The sequence below is a fragment of the Carassius carassius genome, chromosome 11 (assembly GCF_963082965.1).
Source record: "Carassius carassius chromosome 11, fCarCar2.1, whole genome shotgun sequence".
In the NCBI taxonomy this organism is placed as follows: domain Eukaryota; kingdom Metazoa; phylum Chordata; class Actinopteri; order Cypriniformes; family Cyprinidae; genus Carassius; species Carassius carassius.
The window spans coordinates 22,392,952-22,412,041 of NC_081765.1; the positions used below are offsets into that span (position 1 = coordinate 22,392,952).

The 19,090-nt window shown below is 36.0% G+C and overlaps 1 protein-coding gene across 2 annotated transcripts; it reads right to left on the bottom strand.

Moving 5' to 3' along the window:
- Positions 1-14,883: 14,883 nt before the first annotated feature.
- On the bottom strand, positions 14,884-18,385 carry olig1 (oligodendrocyte transcription factor 1). Of its 2 annotated transcripts, none has more exons than XM_059561239.1 (2): positions 18,162-18,385; positions 14,884-17,729 (listed from the first exon to the last, which is right to left on the bottom strand). In XM_059561239.1, the coding sequence occupies exon 2, from the start codon at positions 17,726-17,728 to the stop codon at positions 17,024-17,026; it is 705 nt and encodes a 234-aa protein (XP_059417222.1). In that variant the 5' UTR covers position 17,729; positions 18,162-18,385; the 3' UTR covers positions 14,884-17,023. The 2 variants fall into 2 exon arrangements, with proteins under 2 accessions (XP_059417222.1, XP_059417223.1); XM_059561240.1 differs by lacking the exon at positions 18,162-18,385 and adding an exon at positions 17,862-18,064.
- Positions 18,386-19,090: the final 705 nt, after the last annotated feature.

Genomic DNA, 19,090 nt, shown 5'->3' on the forward strand with positions numbered 1-19,090 from the left:
AGCTGCAACAACTTATAAATGTTCACAATCAAGAAAAACTATTTTAGCAAGTTGTTTAAATTGACATTAGGAACGAATGGAATTGCATATGGGCTGTACTGCAACTGGGCGACATGACGAGTCAAAACGAGAATGTTTTATTTGAAGTCAGCAAAGCGACACAGCAAAATTTTTATTTGAAAAACATCAAAACAGAACTGTCAAAACTGTCAAAACAGAAGGCTTGGACAGGACATATAAACCCATGCCAACTACCTCACAATAGCGGTCACAATTCGAAGTCACAATTAAGCACACTACAATCATGGCCGTAGCGAGGCTTTTAAAATTGGTGAGGTCTAGGGGGTTTCTGTAATGGAGTGTCTATTTAAACTGACTCTACCCACCAACGTGTGATTCGCTAGTCAAAACTAGAAATGATAACCAACAGTCATCAGTTTTAGTGGTGCAGATGGTAAAATGTGTGACGTGTTCATGTCGCTGCGATTGACCTGGATTTGAATCTTCCTTTTGGCATACTTTTTTCTCCCATTTCAAATTTCAAATAAAGTATTGGGTAGGGTTATGATGGAGGGCTTTATTGTCCCAATAGTGTGGCATCCATTTATTAATTTGAATTAAAATTTACACTCAATAAGTTAATATTGCATATTTTTTACAATGTACGACAATACTGAGGTGCAGATAATTGCCACTATTTGCAATTAGTAAAATTTTAACTTAGTGTAAATAGAATCTATAGCTATTTGCACTTAGTGTAAATACCATATCACAAAAAAATGCTGCTATTTGCACTTAATGTAAATAGCATCTATCGCTAAGAAAATGTTTTATTTACACTTAGTGCAAATAGCTGCTGCCTTTCTATAATTGCCCCCTTATTATGATAATTATGGGATGCTCATTTTTAAATCATACTCTATTGCATCAAAGTTTGTTAATACTTTAATATATTTATGGGGTGGATAATTTTATCAGTTGTTTATTATTCATGCAACATACTGCTGTTATAGTTTTTATTTATAACAATTATATAGCTTATAACGTTGTCTAGTGCTCTTATGAAGAGTTTATAGCATGATTTGTTAAAGTTTAACTACTATACTGAATGACTTAGCATAGATTTCTTAAACCCTCTGGAGTCTAAGGGTATTTTTGGGGCCTGGAGAAGTTTTGTCATGCCCTGACATTTGTGCTTTTTTCAGTTTCTTATAAATATCTAAATGGTTAAAGTCTAATCTCACTGTAATCAGCACAAACTGGGCTATAATAATATGTGAGCAGCATGTATGTACATGATTGTGTTTTTGAGAAAAAAAATGTTATGTGTGGTTAGTGAAAAACAAAAAATGTTTAAACACTTGAATAAGGCAAAAAAACACATAAAGAACAATGGTTCCCTAGAATTTTTCTTTCTAAATTATGTGAAAATCATCTTGTTTACTCACTTACAGAAAACAATATATTGATTTAAATTTTCTAAGACACTTTTTGTTGGTAAAAGTCATATGCGAGTAGGCGTCAACTATCATGAATATCATTGTGATTTACACCTGAGAGTTAGTTAATTTTAATGACGTGTTTGTAAATGAAGATCGGCGCAGACAAAGGCTGCAGACCGCACACCTTGTTTGTTATCTTTATTTTATAAGTGCACAAAGTTTTGTTGTTATTATGTCTGTGTCCAAAAAAAAGTAGACCCTTTACAGATTCGATTGATGTATTGCTCTTATCTGTACGATTAAAACTGAAAGTGTAATTTAAGTTCTTTTCAGGGTTATCAGGAGAAAATGACTCATAACGCGTATCCGCGTTAATCGACTCCATTAATGGCTCTTAATGGCGTCTGCGCTCTTGCTCACAACTCTCCAAAGAGTCGTTCATTTCAGCAGCATCTCACAGCCATCGTTTCATACCACGGACGCTAAACATTCTGAATTAAACTGAATTATACATGCATACATTCAATATGAGGAGTTTAACAGCAAATCAGTCATTCAGAGAACAAATTATATTTTTGAACATGAAAAATTTACTGAGGTCCGGACCTCGGTGACCTCATAACTGGCTACAGCCATGTCTACAATGCATCACAATTTCACAACTGGATTGCACCAAAACTGGATTACACCAAATGTAGGTATGTTCCAATGCAGTATCAGTTTCAATCTTTCCTTTGTGGGTTGCTTCACTTCTAGTTTATGTCTTACATAAGTGGCTCAGGCTGAATTAAAGAACTCCAGTTTCAGAGTTTACACTTATTTTGGTGACTTGCTTCTTCGTTAATTTAATTGTAGGAAGACAAATTAACTAATTAAAAAATGTATATTGATATGCAGCCTGATCTCACAATCAAAACGTACATATTTAGACGTAAATTAAAACTGTCCAATACGTATGTGCCTTTACGTACAACCCGAATTCCGGAAAAGTTGGGACGTTTTTTAAATTTTAATAAAATGAAAACTAAAAGACTTTCAAATCACATGAGCCAATATTTTATTCACAATAGAACATAGATAACATAGCAAATGTTTAAACTGAGAAAGCTTACAATTTTATGCACAAAATGAGCTCATTTCAATTTTGATTTCTGCTACAGGTCTCAAAATAGTTGGGACGGGGCATGTTTACCATGGTGTAGCATCTCCTTTTCTTTTCAAAACAGTTTGAAGACGTCTGGGCATGGTCTTTGGTCCCATTCTTGCCTTATATAGATTTCCAGCTGCTGAAGAGTTCGTGGTCGTCTTTGACGTATTTTTCGTTTAATGATGCACCAAATGTTCTCTATAGGTGAAAGATCTGGACTGCAGGCAGGCCAGGTTAGCACCCGGACTCTTCTACGACGAAGCCATGCTGTTGTTATAGCTGCAGCATTGTCCTGCTGAAATAAACAAGGCCTTCCCTGAAATAGACGTTGTTTGGAGGGAAGCATATGTTGCTCTAAAACCTTTATATACCTTTCAGCATTCACAGAGCCTTCCAAAACATGCAAGCTGCCCATACCGTATGCACTTATGTACCCCCATACCATCAGAGATGCTGGCTTTTGAACTGAACGCTGATAACATGCTGGAAGGTCTCCCTCCTCTTTAGCCCGGAGGACACGGCGTCCGTGATTTCCAACAAGAATGTCAAATTTGGACTCGTCTGACCATAAAACACTATTCCACTTTGAAATAGTCCATTTTAAATGAGCCTTGGCCCACAGGACACGACGGCACTTCTGGACCATGTTCACATATGGCTTCCTTTTTGCATGATAGAGCTTTAGTTGGCATCTGCTGATGGCACGGCAGATTGTGTTTACCGACAGTGGTTTCTGAAAGTATTCCTGGGCCCATTTAGTAATGTCATTGACACAATCATGTCGATGAGTGATGCAGTGTCGTCTGAGAGCCCGAAGACCACGGGCATCCAATAAAGGTCTCCGGTCTTGTCCCTTACGCACAGAGATTTCTCCAGTTTCTCTGAATCTTTTGATGATGTTATGCACTGTAGATGATGAGATTTGCAAAGCCTTTGCAATTTGACGTTGAGGAACATTTTTTAAAAAGTTTTCCACAATTTTTTTTACGCAGTCTTTCACAGATTGGAGAGCCTCTGCCCATCTTTACTTCTGAGAGACTCTGCTTCTCTAAGACAAAGCTTTTATAGCTAATCATGTTACAGACCTGATATCAATTAACTTAATTAATCACTAGATGTTCTCCCAGCTGAATCTTTTCAAAACTGCTTGCTTTTTTAGCCATTTGTTGCCCCCGTGCCAACTTTTTTGAGACCTGTAGCAGGCATTAAATTTTAAATGAGCTAATTAAGTGGATAAAAGTGTAAAATTTCTCAGTTTAAACATTTGCTACGTTATCTATGTTCTATTGTGAATAAAATATTGGCTCATGTGATTTGAAATTACTTTAGTTTTCATTTTATTAAAATTTAAAAAACGTCCCAACTTTTCCGGAATTCGGGTTGTATTTACAGTGTCATTTACGTATTATCTGGACGTAATTACAGGTTCGATACGTATCGAAATTTACGTAAAAACAACCTCAAATACGTACAGATAGAACGTGTTCTCTGACCAGTCAGTTATCCATAGAAATTTGCTCATGAAGCTGCTTTTCAATGCGTATCGGATTAATTTTTTTAATATTTATGTATATTTTCCCTTTTTATAATTTTTTTTTTGATAAATGTAAGATCCCTATACCTCACCCGAACCTAAACCTACCCATTTTATACAGAATGTTAAAAGAATAAAACATAATAAAACACAATTTTAGTAAAAATATAACATTAAAACGTTATTTTGAGCCACTAACGTTAAATCTTACACCTACCCCTAAACCTACCCATAACTATTTCTTAAAACTACATAACGTTACTGTTATAAATAAACAAATAACAGACAAACAAACATAATGTTAATCATTTATTTTTTGCGAAAAAATATCTAAAGTGGTACCAAAAGTAGTTCAAATGATAATGAGTTCCAGTCACAGTATTCTCTGGAGGTAATAGTTTTATAGGGTACAGAGCAGAATTTAATTTATTAATCCGTGAAATTATGAATCTGTCTTCTCTCCGTGAAGGCGCACTGGCGCAGTAGCAGTACTGATTTAAAATTTCTATCAACTGAAACACGACATGTCGCAATCTGTGACGAATTATGTGAGAACCAATGAGAGTTCGATATTAGTGCCGTAAACCATGTCGTAACGTTCCTGTGGCGCACTGGCGCTATTTTCAAATTCGAATCATAACGAGCGCGGGCTTTGACTGTGACGGACGCTGTTGCTGAGAATGAAGATGAAGATCGATTGATATGGATATGTTCCTTGCAAACATCTGGTTTCTAAAGATATGGAGTACAGCAAACAAATAAAATGGATTTAATTTGTAATTTTATGCTGTGCTTTTGTGTATCTATAGTTTGCAGCATGCACAGAAATGTTATTTCCTATTAAGTAGATGAGTAAACTGCTTTCAATAAATTCAATAAAACATTTATTGATATGACAATTAAATACAACAGATTGAAATCATTAAAGCCACGATTTTAATATTAATACATGGGAATTCATATAAATTCACACTTTACGTTAGATTATTTACGTTTTTTAGCTGCTAACACGTAAGTATTTGTACGTTTTACTGCTATAAATGCGTCTAAGTTGTACGTTTTTATGTGCATGAAAACGTAAGTAAATGTACGTGTGGTAGAACCACATTTAACGTAAAAATACACACGCATTCTCATGAGATCACGTTGCGATATGAGAACCTGAAGTAGTTTCCTCAGAGAATAAATTATAACCCATTGGTATGTGATTGTATTTTATAGACTAGCTATATTTAAGATACATTTCTAATTCACATCACACCCATGAACCATTCTTTGATAATTGTTAGCTATTTGTAGTTGGACAAAAATCAACCAATTGTTTTGGTCATTAAAGAATCATGTTTTCCTGTGAGAAAAAGACTGTACATTTTAAATGTAAATTTATTTTAAAAGTTAATTATATATATATATATATATGTATAAATAAAAGTAAACCACTTTCTTTTAGTCATTTTAAAGACTATAAATAATTTCTTCCTAGTTCAACTTAAAAACTTAAGTTCAATTATTGCCTATTATTTAACTATAATCAAATTGGCTCTACAAGTTACTTAAAATCTTGCTGAATCTTGTATAACTAAAACAATTAAGTTACACCAAGTTAAGTTACTGGAAGATCATGAGTAAAAGTAATCGGGAACAAAAAAGCTTACATTTATCTTCAACAGAAACTTGTGGAGATAAAGTATGAAAGAAAGAATGAAAGAAAGATGTGGTATCTTGTTACCTAGCTAGATGATGGATGGTGCAGTCTGGGGGTTTCTTTCCTTTTACACCCTGTTCACAGCTGTGTGTGTGAGAGAACCTGCTGGAAAAGACACACACACACACACAAACAGTAATAATGAGCATCTTAGTGAAAGATGGCTCCATAAGATGTAAGGACTGACAAACACGCTCTCTCTTCTTATCACTCATGCTGTCTCTTCTCTGTCCTCTTTCACACAGTGGTGTCTCTCTTCTCCAATAGCGTTTCAATACTCTACTGTCACGCCTGCTGTATGGAGACCAGATCTTAATGTGTCGGCTTAAGATGCACATGTTGAGAAAGAGAGTTTGTGTCAGAGGGAGAAACAGAAAGAGAGAGAGAGAGAGAGAGAGAGAGAGAGAGAGAGAGAGAGAAAAGAGCCCGGCGGGTTCTCTATGATATCATTGCACAGGGAAGAGATGCGTTCCATTGTGATAAACTTTTGGCAGGAACACAATCTGAGATGTAATGCTTTGGGCCGGTCAGGTGTGCGTGTGCCGGCGTGTGTGTGCGAGTCAGTCCTAGAAACACAATGTTTGTACTGTGGGGGTTTGTTGACAGATGGTCAGGCTACTCGTAGCTGCTGTGGAACAGACCCATCTTTGTATCAAAAGATAGAGAGAACAATTGTCATTCTGTAACACTTCCACATCCATCAATTCAATCTTTCCATCCATCAACACATCAAGTCCTCTTTTGCAAAGTTTTATGGTGACAGGGCTTTTCAGTGTGAATTAGAAATATGGTTTTTGAATGATCAGATGAACATACCCAAATCATGATTAAGATTTTTTTAACATCTTGATTGTTTCTCATAGACATGAATGAGATCGATTGGAGACTACAGATTAAGTCACCTGAGGAAGAAAAAAAAAGTAATCTCACACATCTTCTTTAGAATTTCAGAAGATATACTTTAAAATATTGGGAATGGTAAATATTTTAATGATTCTGAAAAAAAAAGTATTTTATGTTCACCAAAGCTCCATTTATTTGACAAGCAATACAGTGAAAATCTGAATTTTCAGCAGCCATTACTCGAATTTTCAGTGTCACATCCTTCAGAAATCATTCTAATATGCTGATTTGGTGCTCAAGAAACATTTTTACTAATATCAATGTTGAAAACAGTTGTGCTGATTAATAATTTTGTGGAAATCAGGTTCTTTGACAAATAAAGTAAAAAGTAAAAAGAAAGTTCAAAAGAATATCATTTATTTGAAACAAAAGTGTTTTGTAAAATTATTAATGTCTTTACTGTCATATTTTTAATCAGTTAAACGCATTCTTGCTGAATGAAGTATTAATTAAAAAAGAAATCTGAGAAAAAGGTTTGGAAAAGTACATTTTAATCATTTATCTCAACATTGCTCAGATTTGCCAAGATATTAAAATCTCCTATTGTTATTGTCAAACATAATTCTAAATGTAAAGGTGATCATGGTATATATTGTGCCCGAACAAGAAATTATTTAAAGTAAATTAATTAAAAGTAAATAATAAATTATATATATATATATATATTACCTTTATGATTTACTTTTTTATGAATATACAGTAAATACATTTTTAATAACTCACAATTTTTATTATTTAAAGGTAATAATTACATGTTCAAGAATCTTCATTAAATACAACCTCACATTTTGCAGAAACATTTCCTCGCTCACTTTGTAATATTTAGTATTTGTGTGTGTTTCACACCTGTGTGAGACTCATGCTGTGCTACAAGCCTCCCTGTCCAGAGACACCATGGCAGTAAACAAGCATCAGTGTCCCTCAGCAGGAGAGGGCAAACTCAGAGAGAGGGTTAGAAAGGGAGGGCAGAGATTCATTTTAGATGGTGATCTGTACTAATGTGTTCCAGAAGAAGAAAATCAAATAGATATACTTGCCAACTTGTCTTAACCCTTGCAACTTTTTCAGTTATAGAAAACTGTTGTTGCATCAATGCTTATGTTTATATGCAAACTCAAAGAATATACAACATGGCTGTATGTGCTTTTAAGACACAATTTCATAATCTGGTAGTATGTACTAGTATGTAGTTGCATACAGTCCTAATAAATATTTAAAATACTCAAAAATGTATGTGTTTTTCCATCCCCAGCAAAGTACAGTTAAACCACAATCATTTTTTCAAAGAGTTTGAAAGTTGAATAATTTAAATGTTTATTGCATTGCATTATGCACTTTTTTCCATAGACAATCAGTTGTATTATACAGCAAGCCCATGAAATATTATAAAAATAACTGTAATCTTGCTTTAAATAGACATACATGTGCAAGACAAAAATAGGTGACAAAAGTATAATGTTAAAACAGGACATTTTCATTTTCTCTTCATCTTCTCTTTTCTGTATTTAGAGTTCAAACTAGCAGCATCTCTCTCTCTCTCTCTCTCTCTCTCTTTCTCTCTTTGGTTTTGGGTTAACTCCAACTCTCTGACACTGTCTGACAGTATGCAAATATATGCAAATGAGGCTCCAGTAAAGCCAAGCAGCACCTGCGGACCTGACCAGTCGAGACCAGTAGTGACCTGTGCATGTGTGTGTGTGTGTGTGTGTGTGTGTGTGTGTGTGACCATACCCTTCCAACAGAGTGCATTTTTACCTACTTTTCTCACTGCCCTCCTTAAGCATAAGGACATTTGTACACAGGTTGAATGAAATGGCTTTATAATCTGCATGAGATATGTACAAAATAATAAAATCATCTGGAATTGAACTCCATTGAGCTGAGACAAACTAAAGTTGAATTTGTCATCAATAGCTGGATTCTGAATTTTTTACATCTGTTTCTTTCTTTTCCTTTCGCATAAAAAACATAAAAAAAATATATAAAACATAAAAAAATGAAGAAAAAAGAAGTAAAAAGTGTAATCTCTGGGGGAAAAAGCTTTTAATATATACACTATACTGTTAAAAAGTCTGAGGACTGGATAGCAAACTGATAGTAAAGATTTTGCATGAAAAAACTATTTCAAATAAATGCTATATCTAATTGCTGTTCTTAGATTTATATTCATTAAAGAATCATGTTTTTCAAAAAATATGTAAAGCAACATAACTATTTTCAACATTGATAAAAAAATAAGGCATGTTTCTTAAGTACCAAATCAGCATATTAGAATGATTTTTGAAGAATCATGTGACACTGAATACTGAAGACTCAGCTTTGTATCACAGGATTTAATTATATAACTTTTTTGCATTAAATCAATATTTTTTGCTTTAGCTTTAGCTTAGTTCAGATCATGGCATGTGAATATTGATGCACTATTACAAATGTTGGTTTGTTAAGTAGTAATTATACACCTGCAGATCTTGGGCCGTTTATGAATTCTGCAGCATGGTGCACTTTGATCCAACCTGCTGGTTTTGGCATTCCAGCAAGCTGGAAATGAAAGGATCTGACCCCTCTCCTCCCTTTCTCCCTCTTTCCCCTCATCTTTTTTTCCTTCCCTTCACTGCCCTTGTGCTGATGTGTCTTTAGGTTTGTGCTGGTCAGCACAACGTCTGTCCACCGTCTGGCTGGGTTCTGCTGTCAGTACAGTTCCAGAGGGTGTGTGTGTGTGTGTGTGTGTGTGTGTGTGCTGAGACTTGGCATGGATGTCAGTGTTTCCCAAATGAGGAGAGGTGTGTATGTTTGGTTGGGGTGGGAGTGTGGGGAAAAGCTGAGGTAAGGTGGCTCAAGTCCAGACCTTGTCTATTAATGACATAAACAGTGGTGTCTCTTTCTCTCTCTCTCTCTCTCTCTCTCTCACACACACACACACACACACACACACACACACACACACACAAAGTATTTGCCCTTCCCTGTCTCTGATCAGTGGCAGAGTGCACACGGGAGAAGAAAAGGGCATGACAGTATCACTCACACTGAGCAAAATGCACATACTTTGCTCACATAAAAAATGAACGACTACCATGCTGGGATACTCTGGCCAATATCAAATACAATGAGAAATGCGCTTTCAAAAGCATTTCATTGTGGATCAGTTAATTATGTAAATACAAATAAAGTCAAACATTTTACAATATTTGTTTCAAAACAGCTTCACAGGAGAGAAGTAACAGAATCAGTTATGCTAACTTCATCAAATATAAGACAAAGACTAGCATGATAAAAATGAAGCATATCGTATTCCAAAAAAGCATAACATTTTTTGAGCATAACATTACACAGTATGTCAGATTCATAACTCTGTTTCATCAATGGATTCCTTGTGAATCAAAAGGCTGCATGCTGTAATAAACATTCATCATTAATGAGGTTTTTAACTTTAAACCATTGTTTTTGACTAAATACAAGTACTCTAATATTGCTGTCTCAAGTAAAAAAAAGTCTACTCATTTGCATTTGATGAAGCAATAATATTTTTTTCCTCTGATAATTTTACATACTCTTCACATCCATTTATAATGAACACATTTTTTTTTTTACTTTTACAGTTTTGTTTAGTTTAAGTGCTAATGTTCATTGCCATGAATAGCTTCACAGTTGTGTGCAGAGAATTAAAAAAAAGAAAATTTCACATAATATTTCACTGCACTTTAACAAAGTGTCATTAATAAAGTTTTATAACGATAACACAATTTCTCACAAATTTACCATGGTAACAGTAGTTCTGTCATGACAACTCTCGGAGGGATTGGCATGGTAATGTACATGACAATGTTAATGTATTTGGTCTTGGGGGAATAGATCTGCTATGCTAGTACCAAGGCTTGCTACTGCTAATGCATCCACAACATGTAGCTGTGAGCATGTAAGAAATATTACTGCTTAAAATATAACATACATGAAATATCCTCCATATAGCATGCATGAATCACCTCGTAGCATATCTATACAGGTGGAGCTGGGGAAGGTGGAGGGTTTCTGAAGCAAGCTGCAACTGCTATGGCAAGCACTAGTCATATATTTGAATGTTGAGCAGCGAGCTCATTGTATACCGATACAGGAGAGAACTAATCAGCTGTGCCATGTGATAATGATGTCAGTAGGTCAGACTGAATTAGACCTATCGGACTGCACCATCTAGAGTTTCATGCCAGAACTCTGTATTTACAGCCAAAATACCACAGCTACTAATTCAGTTATATATTTACCACTACTTTACAACAGACATTAATCTAAAATATATAATGTCTGAAATAAAAATATGGATGAAATGCAATGAAACTCTTTGTATTCACACCTAAAAAGCATTATATTATTTTCTTTACTGCTCTCTGTCTCTATCGCTCTGTGGAATATCTACTCAAGCAGCACTAACAGTGAAAAACTAACCCATCTAGTGAAGCACAAAGAGCATCTCACACACACTGTGTGTGTCTTTACATACACACAGACTCCCCACACTGTGGCGGCGGGTTGACAAGCCCGTTTGCCAAACAACTCAATTAAGCAGTTGGAAAGAGAAAAAGAAGGAACAGAGGACAGAGGGAAAGGGAGAGAAAGAGAAAAGCCTGTTCCCTGTCAGCTGCGCAGCAGCCTCTGCAGGGCAAAAAGAGCAGACATCAGAGATAAAGAAGAGAAGAAAAAAGGGAGGGAGTGAAAAGAGAAAGCTCTGTGATGTGTTAACTGGCATTCTGCACCCAAGGGCAGCGCTGGGGCACAGGTCAAACTAAGAGCCACTGGGTCATTACCACACCGACAAGGACACCCGCACACAGTGTGTCTGTGAGAGAATGATTGCGAGCATGTGTGTGTTTGCTCTTCTCTTCAGACTGGAGAGAACTCTCTCTGGCACAAGAGTGCGAGTAAGTGTGTATTTATATTGTACTTCACAGACTCTTTTGAGAACTGAAACATGACTATATTCTTGCTTCGAGTGCAAATCCCCCGTAGAAATCAATTTCTAAAATCTAAGGATTTAAGTTTTTGTTATATGTATATATATATATATATATATATATATATATATATATATATATATATATATATATTATATATATATACAGTACAGACCAAAAGTTTGGAAACATTACTATTTTTAATGTTTTTGAAAGAAGTTTCTTCTGCTCATCAAGCCTGCATTTATTTGATCAAAAATACAGAAAAACAGTAATATTGTGAAATATTATTACAACTTAAAATAATAGTTTTCTATTTGAATATACTTAAAAAAAATAATTTATTCCTGTGATGCAAAGTTGAATTTTCAGCATCATTACTCCAGCCTTCAGTGTCACATGTAACATCCAGTCTATCACATGATCATTTAGAAATCATTCTAATATTCTGATTTATTATGAGTGTTGAAACAGTTCTGCTGTCTAATATATTTGATGAATAAAAGGTTAAAAAGAACTGCATTTATTCAAAATAAAAAAAATTCTAATAATATATATTCTAATAATATATTTTCTTTACTATCACTTTTTATCAATTTAACACATCCTTGCTGAATAAAAGTATTTATTTTATTTTTTTTTAAAAGAAAGAAAAAAAAAATACTGACCCCAAATTACTGACCAGTAGTGTATATTGTTATTACAAAATATGTATATTTTAAAAACATAGCTTCTTTTTTTTTTTTTTTTTTTACTTTTTATTCATCAAAGTATCCTAAAAAAGTATTACATGTTCTGAAAAAATATTAAGTAGCAGAACTGTTTCCAACTTTGATAATGAATCATCATATTAGAATAATTTCTAAAGGATCATGTGATAATGATCCTAAAAATTCAGCTTTGCATTACAGAAATAAATGATAATTTAAAGTATAATAAATTTTAAAACAATTATTTTAAATTGTAATAATATATCACAATATTATATATTTTTCTGTATTTTTGATCAAATAAATGCAGGCTTGATGAGCAGAAGAAACTTCTTTTAAAAACATTAAAAATAGTCATGTTTCCAAACTTTTGGTCTGTACTGTATATATATATATATATATATATATATATATATATATATATATATATATATATATATATATATATATATATATATATATATATATTATTTATTTATTTATTTTTTAATTTTTTAATTTTTTTAATGAAAACAAAGTATTCAGACACTTTCATTTTGTCAAATGCTAATGATACATATTCATAGTTAATGCAGAGCATCAACTCTGGTTACTCTGCTATAGAACACCTGTGTAAACATGAGGGGAACTAACTGAACTGAACTTGAGAGTTTTTAGTTAAAAGTAATTAGTTAGTTCCGAGAAAATGTCAATCATTGGTTTTATATTTTTTTAGGTATTGTGATTAAATGTGTCAAAAATATTTGAGGCAACTGTACAAAATGGCACATCATTTTGAAGCAGACCAGAATTTATAGGCATAAACTGAAGGAGATCAACATGTCTGGTTGGTAATGTTTCAAATATCTTTGGAAAGAAATTGAACTCTCTTTTTTAATGGTGAGTGTGTTTGGCTGCTGGGGTCTGGTTTGTTCCCATGCCACACCACCCTGAAGCACTCACAGTCCTTAGGGGTATAAGGGCAATGAGACACTGTTATGGAATCCAATAAAACAGTGTGTGTGACAGAGAGAGGGTGTGAGAGGAACAGGTCTGTTAATGGCACAGGTCATTACTGGGCCCTGTAAAGTGTGTGTGGCTGATCTGACCTGGAGAACAGTAGGCAAGAATTTGGGGTGGAGAGGGAGGCAGAGAGGGAGGAATGGATGGATGAGGGAATACAGGAGTTTTAATGCTCAAGGAGATAAAAAAGAGGGGTGGGAAGTAGACAGGGGTCCCCTGTTCCACCCTCCCTCCCACTCTCTCTTTCATTCACATGTTCCAATTTATGGCACAGCATTTCCTATCTCCAAGACTCCCCACGTTGAGAAGAGAGAGAGAGATGGAGAGAGCAGAAGGAATAAAAAGTTTAAAAAAGGACTGACAGGATTCTTAGATAATGCTAAGAAAAGTGTGAAAAGGTGTAAATATATATATATAAAATAATATATATAACGTGTTTTTACTGAAATTGTTTTATGACTTAATTAAGTCATAAATACTTTTATGGCTCAATTAAGTCAGCTTATTTTAAATAAATTATTACATTTGAAATAATTAATTACCAAATGAAAAAAAAGAAAAGATTTGTACATTTTCTCAAGAAAATCTTAGTGCAGGTTGTAAAAACATTATTGGAGTATGTTTACAAGATAATACTATTTCAGTCTTTCTATTTCAAAATTGAACATTTAATTCAGTGTCTTACTTACTGTTTCTCTGTAATTATTTTTGAAAATATACTAGCAATTTCTATATATATATATATATTTATAAATTTATATATTTATATCTTGTTGTTGCCAGGGAGTTGATAAGTTGTTCTGAATGACCACTAGGGTGTTGCTAGGTGATTGCTTACTGGCCCAAGGTAACCCACCCCACGTTTCTTTTAAATTCAATAAGTCTAATCACATAGACAATAACTGTACATTTCTCTTTAGCCACAACATTTAAGGCATCATTAACACAAATTAATGTAGCAAGGATGAGCAATAGTAATAGTGGTGCTTACCTCAACTAATAATGTAACTGCATAGTAAACATAAAAAAACAGTCCTCCACTTTTGAAAATTGATCAGTTTTATCTATGTGTGTGGTGTGTTTTGTGTTAGTGTGTGTGATATATCGATGACTCTCTAACCCTTCATAAGTCACAAAGAGGTTGGTGTTATTTTGGCTGCATTGCTAGAATAAAGAACCTGAAGAGGAGAGAGATAAATCCTGGGACATGTGCAGAAACTCTGAAAGGAGGAGTGGAGATCTTCTCACCCTCATCTTTTCACCAATAGATAAGGATGGATGGCCCTCAATCAGTCTTAAACTTGCCCTGACTTGGACATTCACACACACACACACACACACACACCCATGTTTACCTAGCTTGACTTCTGTTGTTATTAAATAAAGCAATTATTAATTATTTATTAACCACTTTTCCCATGTGAACATGCTCAAAATAAGTTTTTCTAGATTTTTTTTCCACTTCAGTATAATTCAGTAAACATATTTCAGCACTTAAGCATTGGAAGCACACTTGGTGATATCAGTAGATTCAAGGCAACACATGATTTGGCCAATTTTGAGACTGCAAATAGTAAAGATCACTGCATTTTCCATTATAATTAGATTTTCAACATGTTTTGCTTTATTTGTGAGGAAATTTTTTATCAGCTGGTCCTCACAAGTATCAAAAACATTACACACATTCTTAAACATAATTGATTGGTTTTACCCAAATTTACTCTCATTAAACAGTTAATGAAACAGATCAATTAATCTGAGAATTTGTGAATTCACAATACAGATGCAGTGCACACACACACACATACTCACACAGTGGTTCGTCAGGGCATATATCAGTGAAGTGTACCAGGACACATAGGCATTTTGTGGAGAACAATAGGACACCCTGTTTTACTTTCTCTTCTTTTGTCTCATTTTGTTTTGGCTGGATTTAGCTGCACTGATGAGCTGAAGAATGAACACAAAAAGAGAGCAGACCCCTACATCCTTCTCACAATACGCCCACCATCATCAGAGAGAAAGTTATCACCTCAGGAGAGAACGACAGGAGAAGATGGCTTTAGGAAAAGCACTGAAGTGAGGTTAAAATTAGTGAGGTAATCTCTTCAAGTTGTCAGCGGACATAAGGCAGCTATATGTAAATGTAAGAGGTGGCAAGTTAAAGTGTGTGTGTGTGTGTCCTCGCAAAGAGAAGGGTTTTAAGTCGGGGCATCTTACTTTAATCTTTCCTACTTCTCTGTCCCACCTCTCCCCCCCGTACTTCTTTTTCTTTTTTACCTCCTTGTAAGAAAATCAAGGCCTATTAACCCTAATCTCACTTAATGGCATCTACCTCTCCTTTTGTCCCGGGCGATGGGCAACAGACTCCTTCCATTCAGCCTCTCGCCCTCTTTCATGCGCCTGGCCGGACTAATCCCCTTTTGCAGTGGGACCGATTATTCCTTGTATTTTATCATCATGCTTATGATTATAATCTGCATTCTCATTCATGCACCCCTTCCTACAAGATGGAATTGCTTTTCCCTCCTTTCATGGCTTTCACTGTGCGCTGAGATTGAAAGAATTGCTTCTTTTTTTCAGACGCCCAGCCTTTGGAGGGGTGAATGTCAGAGTTTGGGTGCTGGAGAGGGTGTTGTTTGTAATTTAGGTAAGTGAACTCTTTTGGTGGAAACACATTTTCCAGACGTTTGAATATGCTGTCCACAGAGAGTAATGAATGGTGCCACACTGGCCCATGTCAACGCATTTACCAAGACAAGCAGCGATCGAGGGAGTGGATTAAAGATGGTGTAGCTGGAGAACGAGTGTGGTCTAATTATTATGGGGCTGTCGGGTTTGATGTGGGGTTTGTTTGGGGAGTTGAATGAGGTGGGCTCAGAGAAGGCTGGGGTGAAAGAAAGGCTCCATCCTTGTGCTGCAAAAGAGGTGCACAATTAATTATTTCAATCCATTTGGATGCAGCCAAGCACACACACACACACACACATGCACACACTTACTTTGACAGGACAAAAAAAAAAAAAAAAAAAAAAACAGGAAATGTGCAGAGAGATGAACTTTTGCACTAGTTTCAAACAACAGATACACACACACACACACACACACACACACACTCCTTCAGTATTACTAGTTTAATTCTTAGCAAACACAAAGGAGAGAACAACAATATGTGAGATGTACTGTATCTAAGAGTGTTTTGCGAAAGGAAAAACTGGTAACACTTTAAAAGGTTTAGTTAGCTAATGCATACTTGCACATTCAAGTTTATACCACTTGAAATGTTAAAAATGTATTTGTACAAGTGGAAATTAACATTAAACAAATTTTTATAATTGCTAATTTAAACAAGTTTTGCTCAGTGTTTGTTTATGATACTTTCTTTCTTCTGTGGTACATGAACATTTCTTTATTTGTGTTTCAACGAAGAAAACGGGTTTGGAAACGTCATGATGGTGAAGAAATTATGACAGAATTTTAGTTTTTGGGTGAACTATGCCTAAGGTTAACAAATTGAACCTTTTTGTAAAATGTTACCAAAAATTTACCAAGACACCCCACCCTTTACAGACAATAAAAAATAGCATGTTCCTTGCATTATTCTTTTTTAGCCTTTCTCCAAGTCGTGTTGGAATCACTTTGGGAAACGTATGGCGGGATTAACATGCACCACCCGTGGGGTCCGACACACCCCACACTGGCACACAAGGTTTTCCGATATTCTACCTGACCCCCATGGCAAGGGCTCCTCCTGGGTACCCTGAAGCAGAAAGGGGCACTTTGCTGCACCCATTTGCTGCTCAGGAGGGGAAAGCAGAAGCTGTCCTGGTCCGTTAAGAAATGGCCACCCCCCTGTCAGCAGCAGACGTGGTACAGTCCCACTGATGCCCATCCCGATGCTGACCTCGCCCAGCAGACGCCTCATCTCCTGCAAGGAGGAGCCTAGGAGCAGGATGTAGTTACGGGCCAGCACCAGTGTGGAGATCTTGGACAGGCGCCGTCCAGTCGGAGGGGCTCCAGGAGGGAGGTAAAGGTGCTGCAGAGCTCCACCTACACCAGTGGGAGAAGAGTAGGGCACCATGACCTCTCGTAAAGCATCCATGGCCACGTTGAGGTCCTGCATTCTCTTCCTCTCACGGCTGTTGATCTTTCTCCGTAGCTCCTGTTGTTCCTCCACACTAAGCTCACGAGGGGGTTTCAAAGATCTGAGAGGCCCCTGGAGACCCCCAGCACTGGAACCTGGTCCTCCTGCTCCCGTTACCCGTACCATTCTTGGCATGAGTTGCTGCAAAGAGCTCTCGCCCTGCTCTCTGCACCTAAAACCAGGCACAGCCTGCATTCTGGAAGAAGATATTAAGAAAACATGATTAAAATATGGGAGAAAAATGTAAAACTCAGCATGTTATCTTTGGGATTTACAGAATGTGTTTAGCCAAGAAATGAAAGTTCTCTATTCTTCAGTATTTACTCACCATCATGTTGTTCCAATTGTTTCCAAATTAAGTTTGACATTCTTTCTTCTGTGGGACATATTTTGAAAATTGTCTGTTTTTGACCTTGCATTCAAAGTCAGTGTGGTCCAAAACAACATTCATTGCACAGAAACGCCTTCAAAATGCCATCTTTTGTGTTCCACAGAAGAAAGAACAACATGAACAGAACATCAATTGGAACACACGAAATTGAGTAAATTATGGCAACATTTTCATTTTTTGGGTGATCTCTTTATAGTTATTGTGTTGCTCAGTCCTGCTAGCAGGCAAAGACTTTACCTTCAAGCAATTGATCCGCACACTTCAGATCTTCTTCCAGGGATTCCTTGAGTAACAATAAAGCAGTTCACTTCTTCAAGTACATTTTCATCTAGTCACAAGTTAATCTTCCCAAAAACAGTTAAATGCTCAGTTAGATTGTTTGCTCTTTTGTCCAGGTAGTTGTCCTTCATGGAGATCTTTAAACTGTGGCTAACTAACACAGTCCCTAACCATTAGAAGAATATGAGAGAAGGACTGCTGTAATGAGCTAATGGGTTACTCTTTCAATCTCTCTCTCTCTCTCGCTCTGTCTATTTCTGTTCCTGACGCCCCCTCATCTGCCCTCCATGCTAATGATTTGATCAACATTTCCAATGGTTGAAAACCCTGACAGTGAGCACATGCCCCATATTTATTAAATGGGATCTGAAGATGTCTTTATTTCTGCTCATATCAATGCAATACTGTTATATTTTTTTGCATGCATGGGGTATATGGTGACATTGATTTTCAGTGATTGAATAAGGAAGCAAATGAACAAGTGAGCCAAGAAATAGAAGGCCTAATGATTCTCGGTACAGGTGGCAAACCGGACATATCCAGTGAAAGACTGATTGTAAAACATACAAACGGTGTAATTATCTCTTTTCCCAAACTATTGACACATTTTCATTTAGCCTCCCTCTAAACGTGAGAGGAAGGAAGAGACGTAAACAGAAAGCATGTTGTTCACGTTGAGAGCAGGAGGTGAGAACATAGAATCTTCTGTTTGTCTTGCAGGGGTGAGAGGAGGGTAAGAAGGTGGCGGCACCCGGTCCCGGTGAATGGTATCATGGCATCCATGCACACATACTCGTAGGCTCAGACAGGAAAGAGATTTTAAAGAGCAATCGGAATGCCAGGCACCTGCAGGGCAACAGAACACAACCTGCCAGTGTGTTGGGGTG

Bases quoted from the DNA above. Each gene is read 5' to 3' on its own strand.
- olig1 (XM_059561239.1), bottom strand. From the start codon at position 17,728: ATGCAGGCTGTGCCTGGTTTTAGGTGCAGAGAGCAGGGCGAGAGCTCT.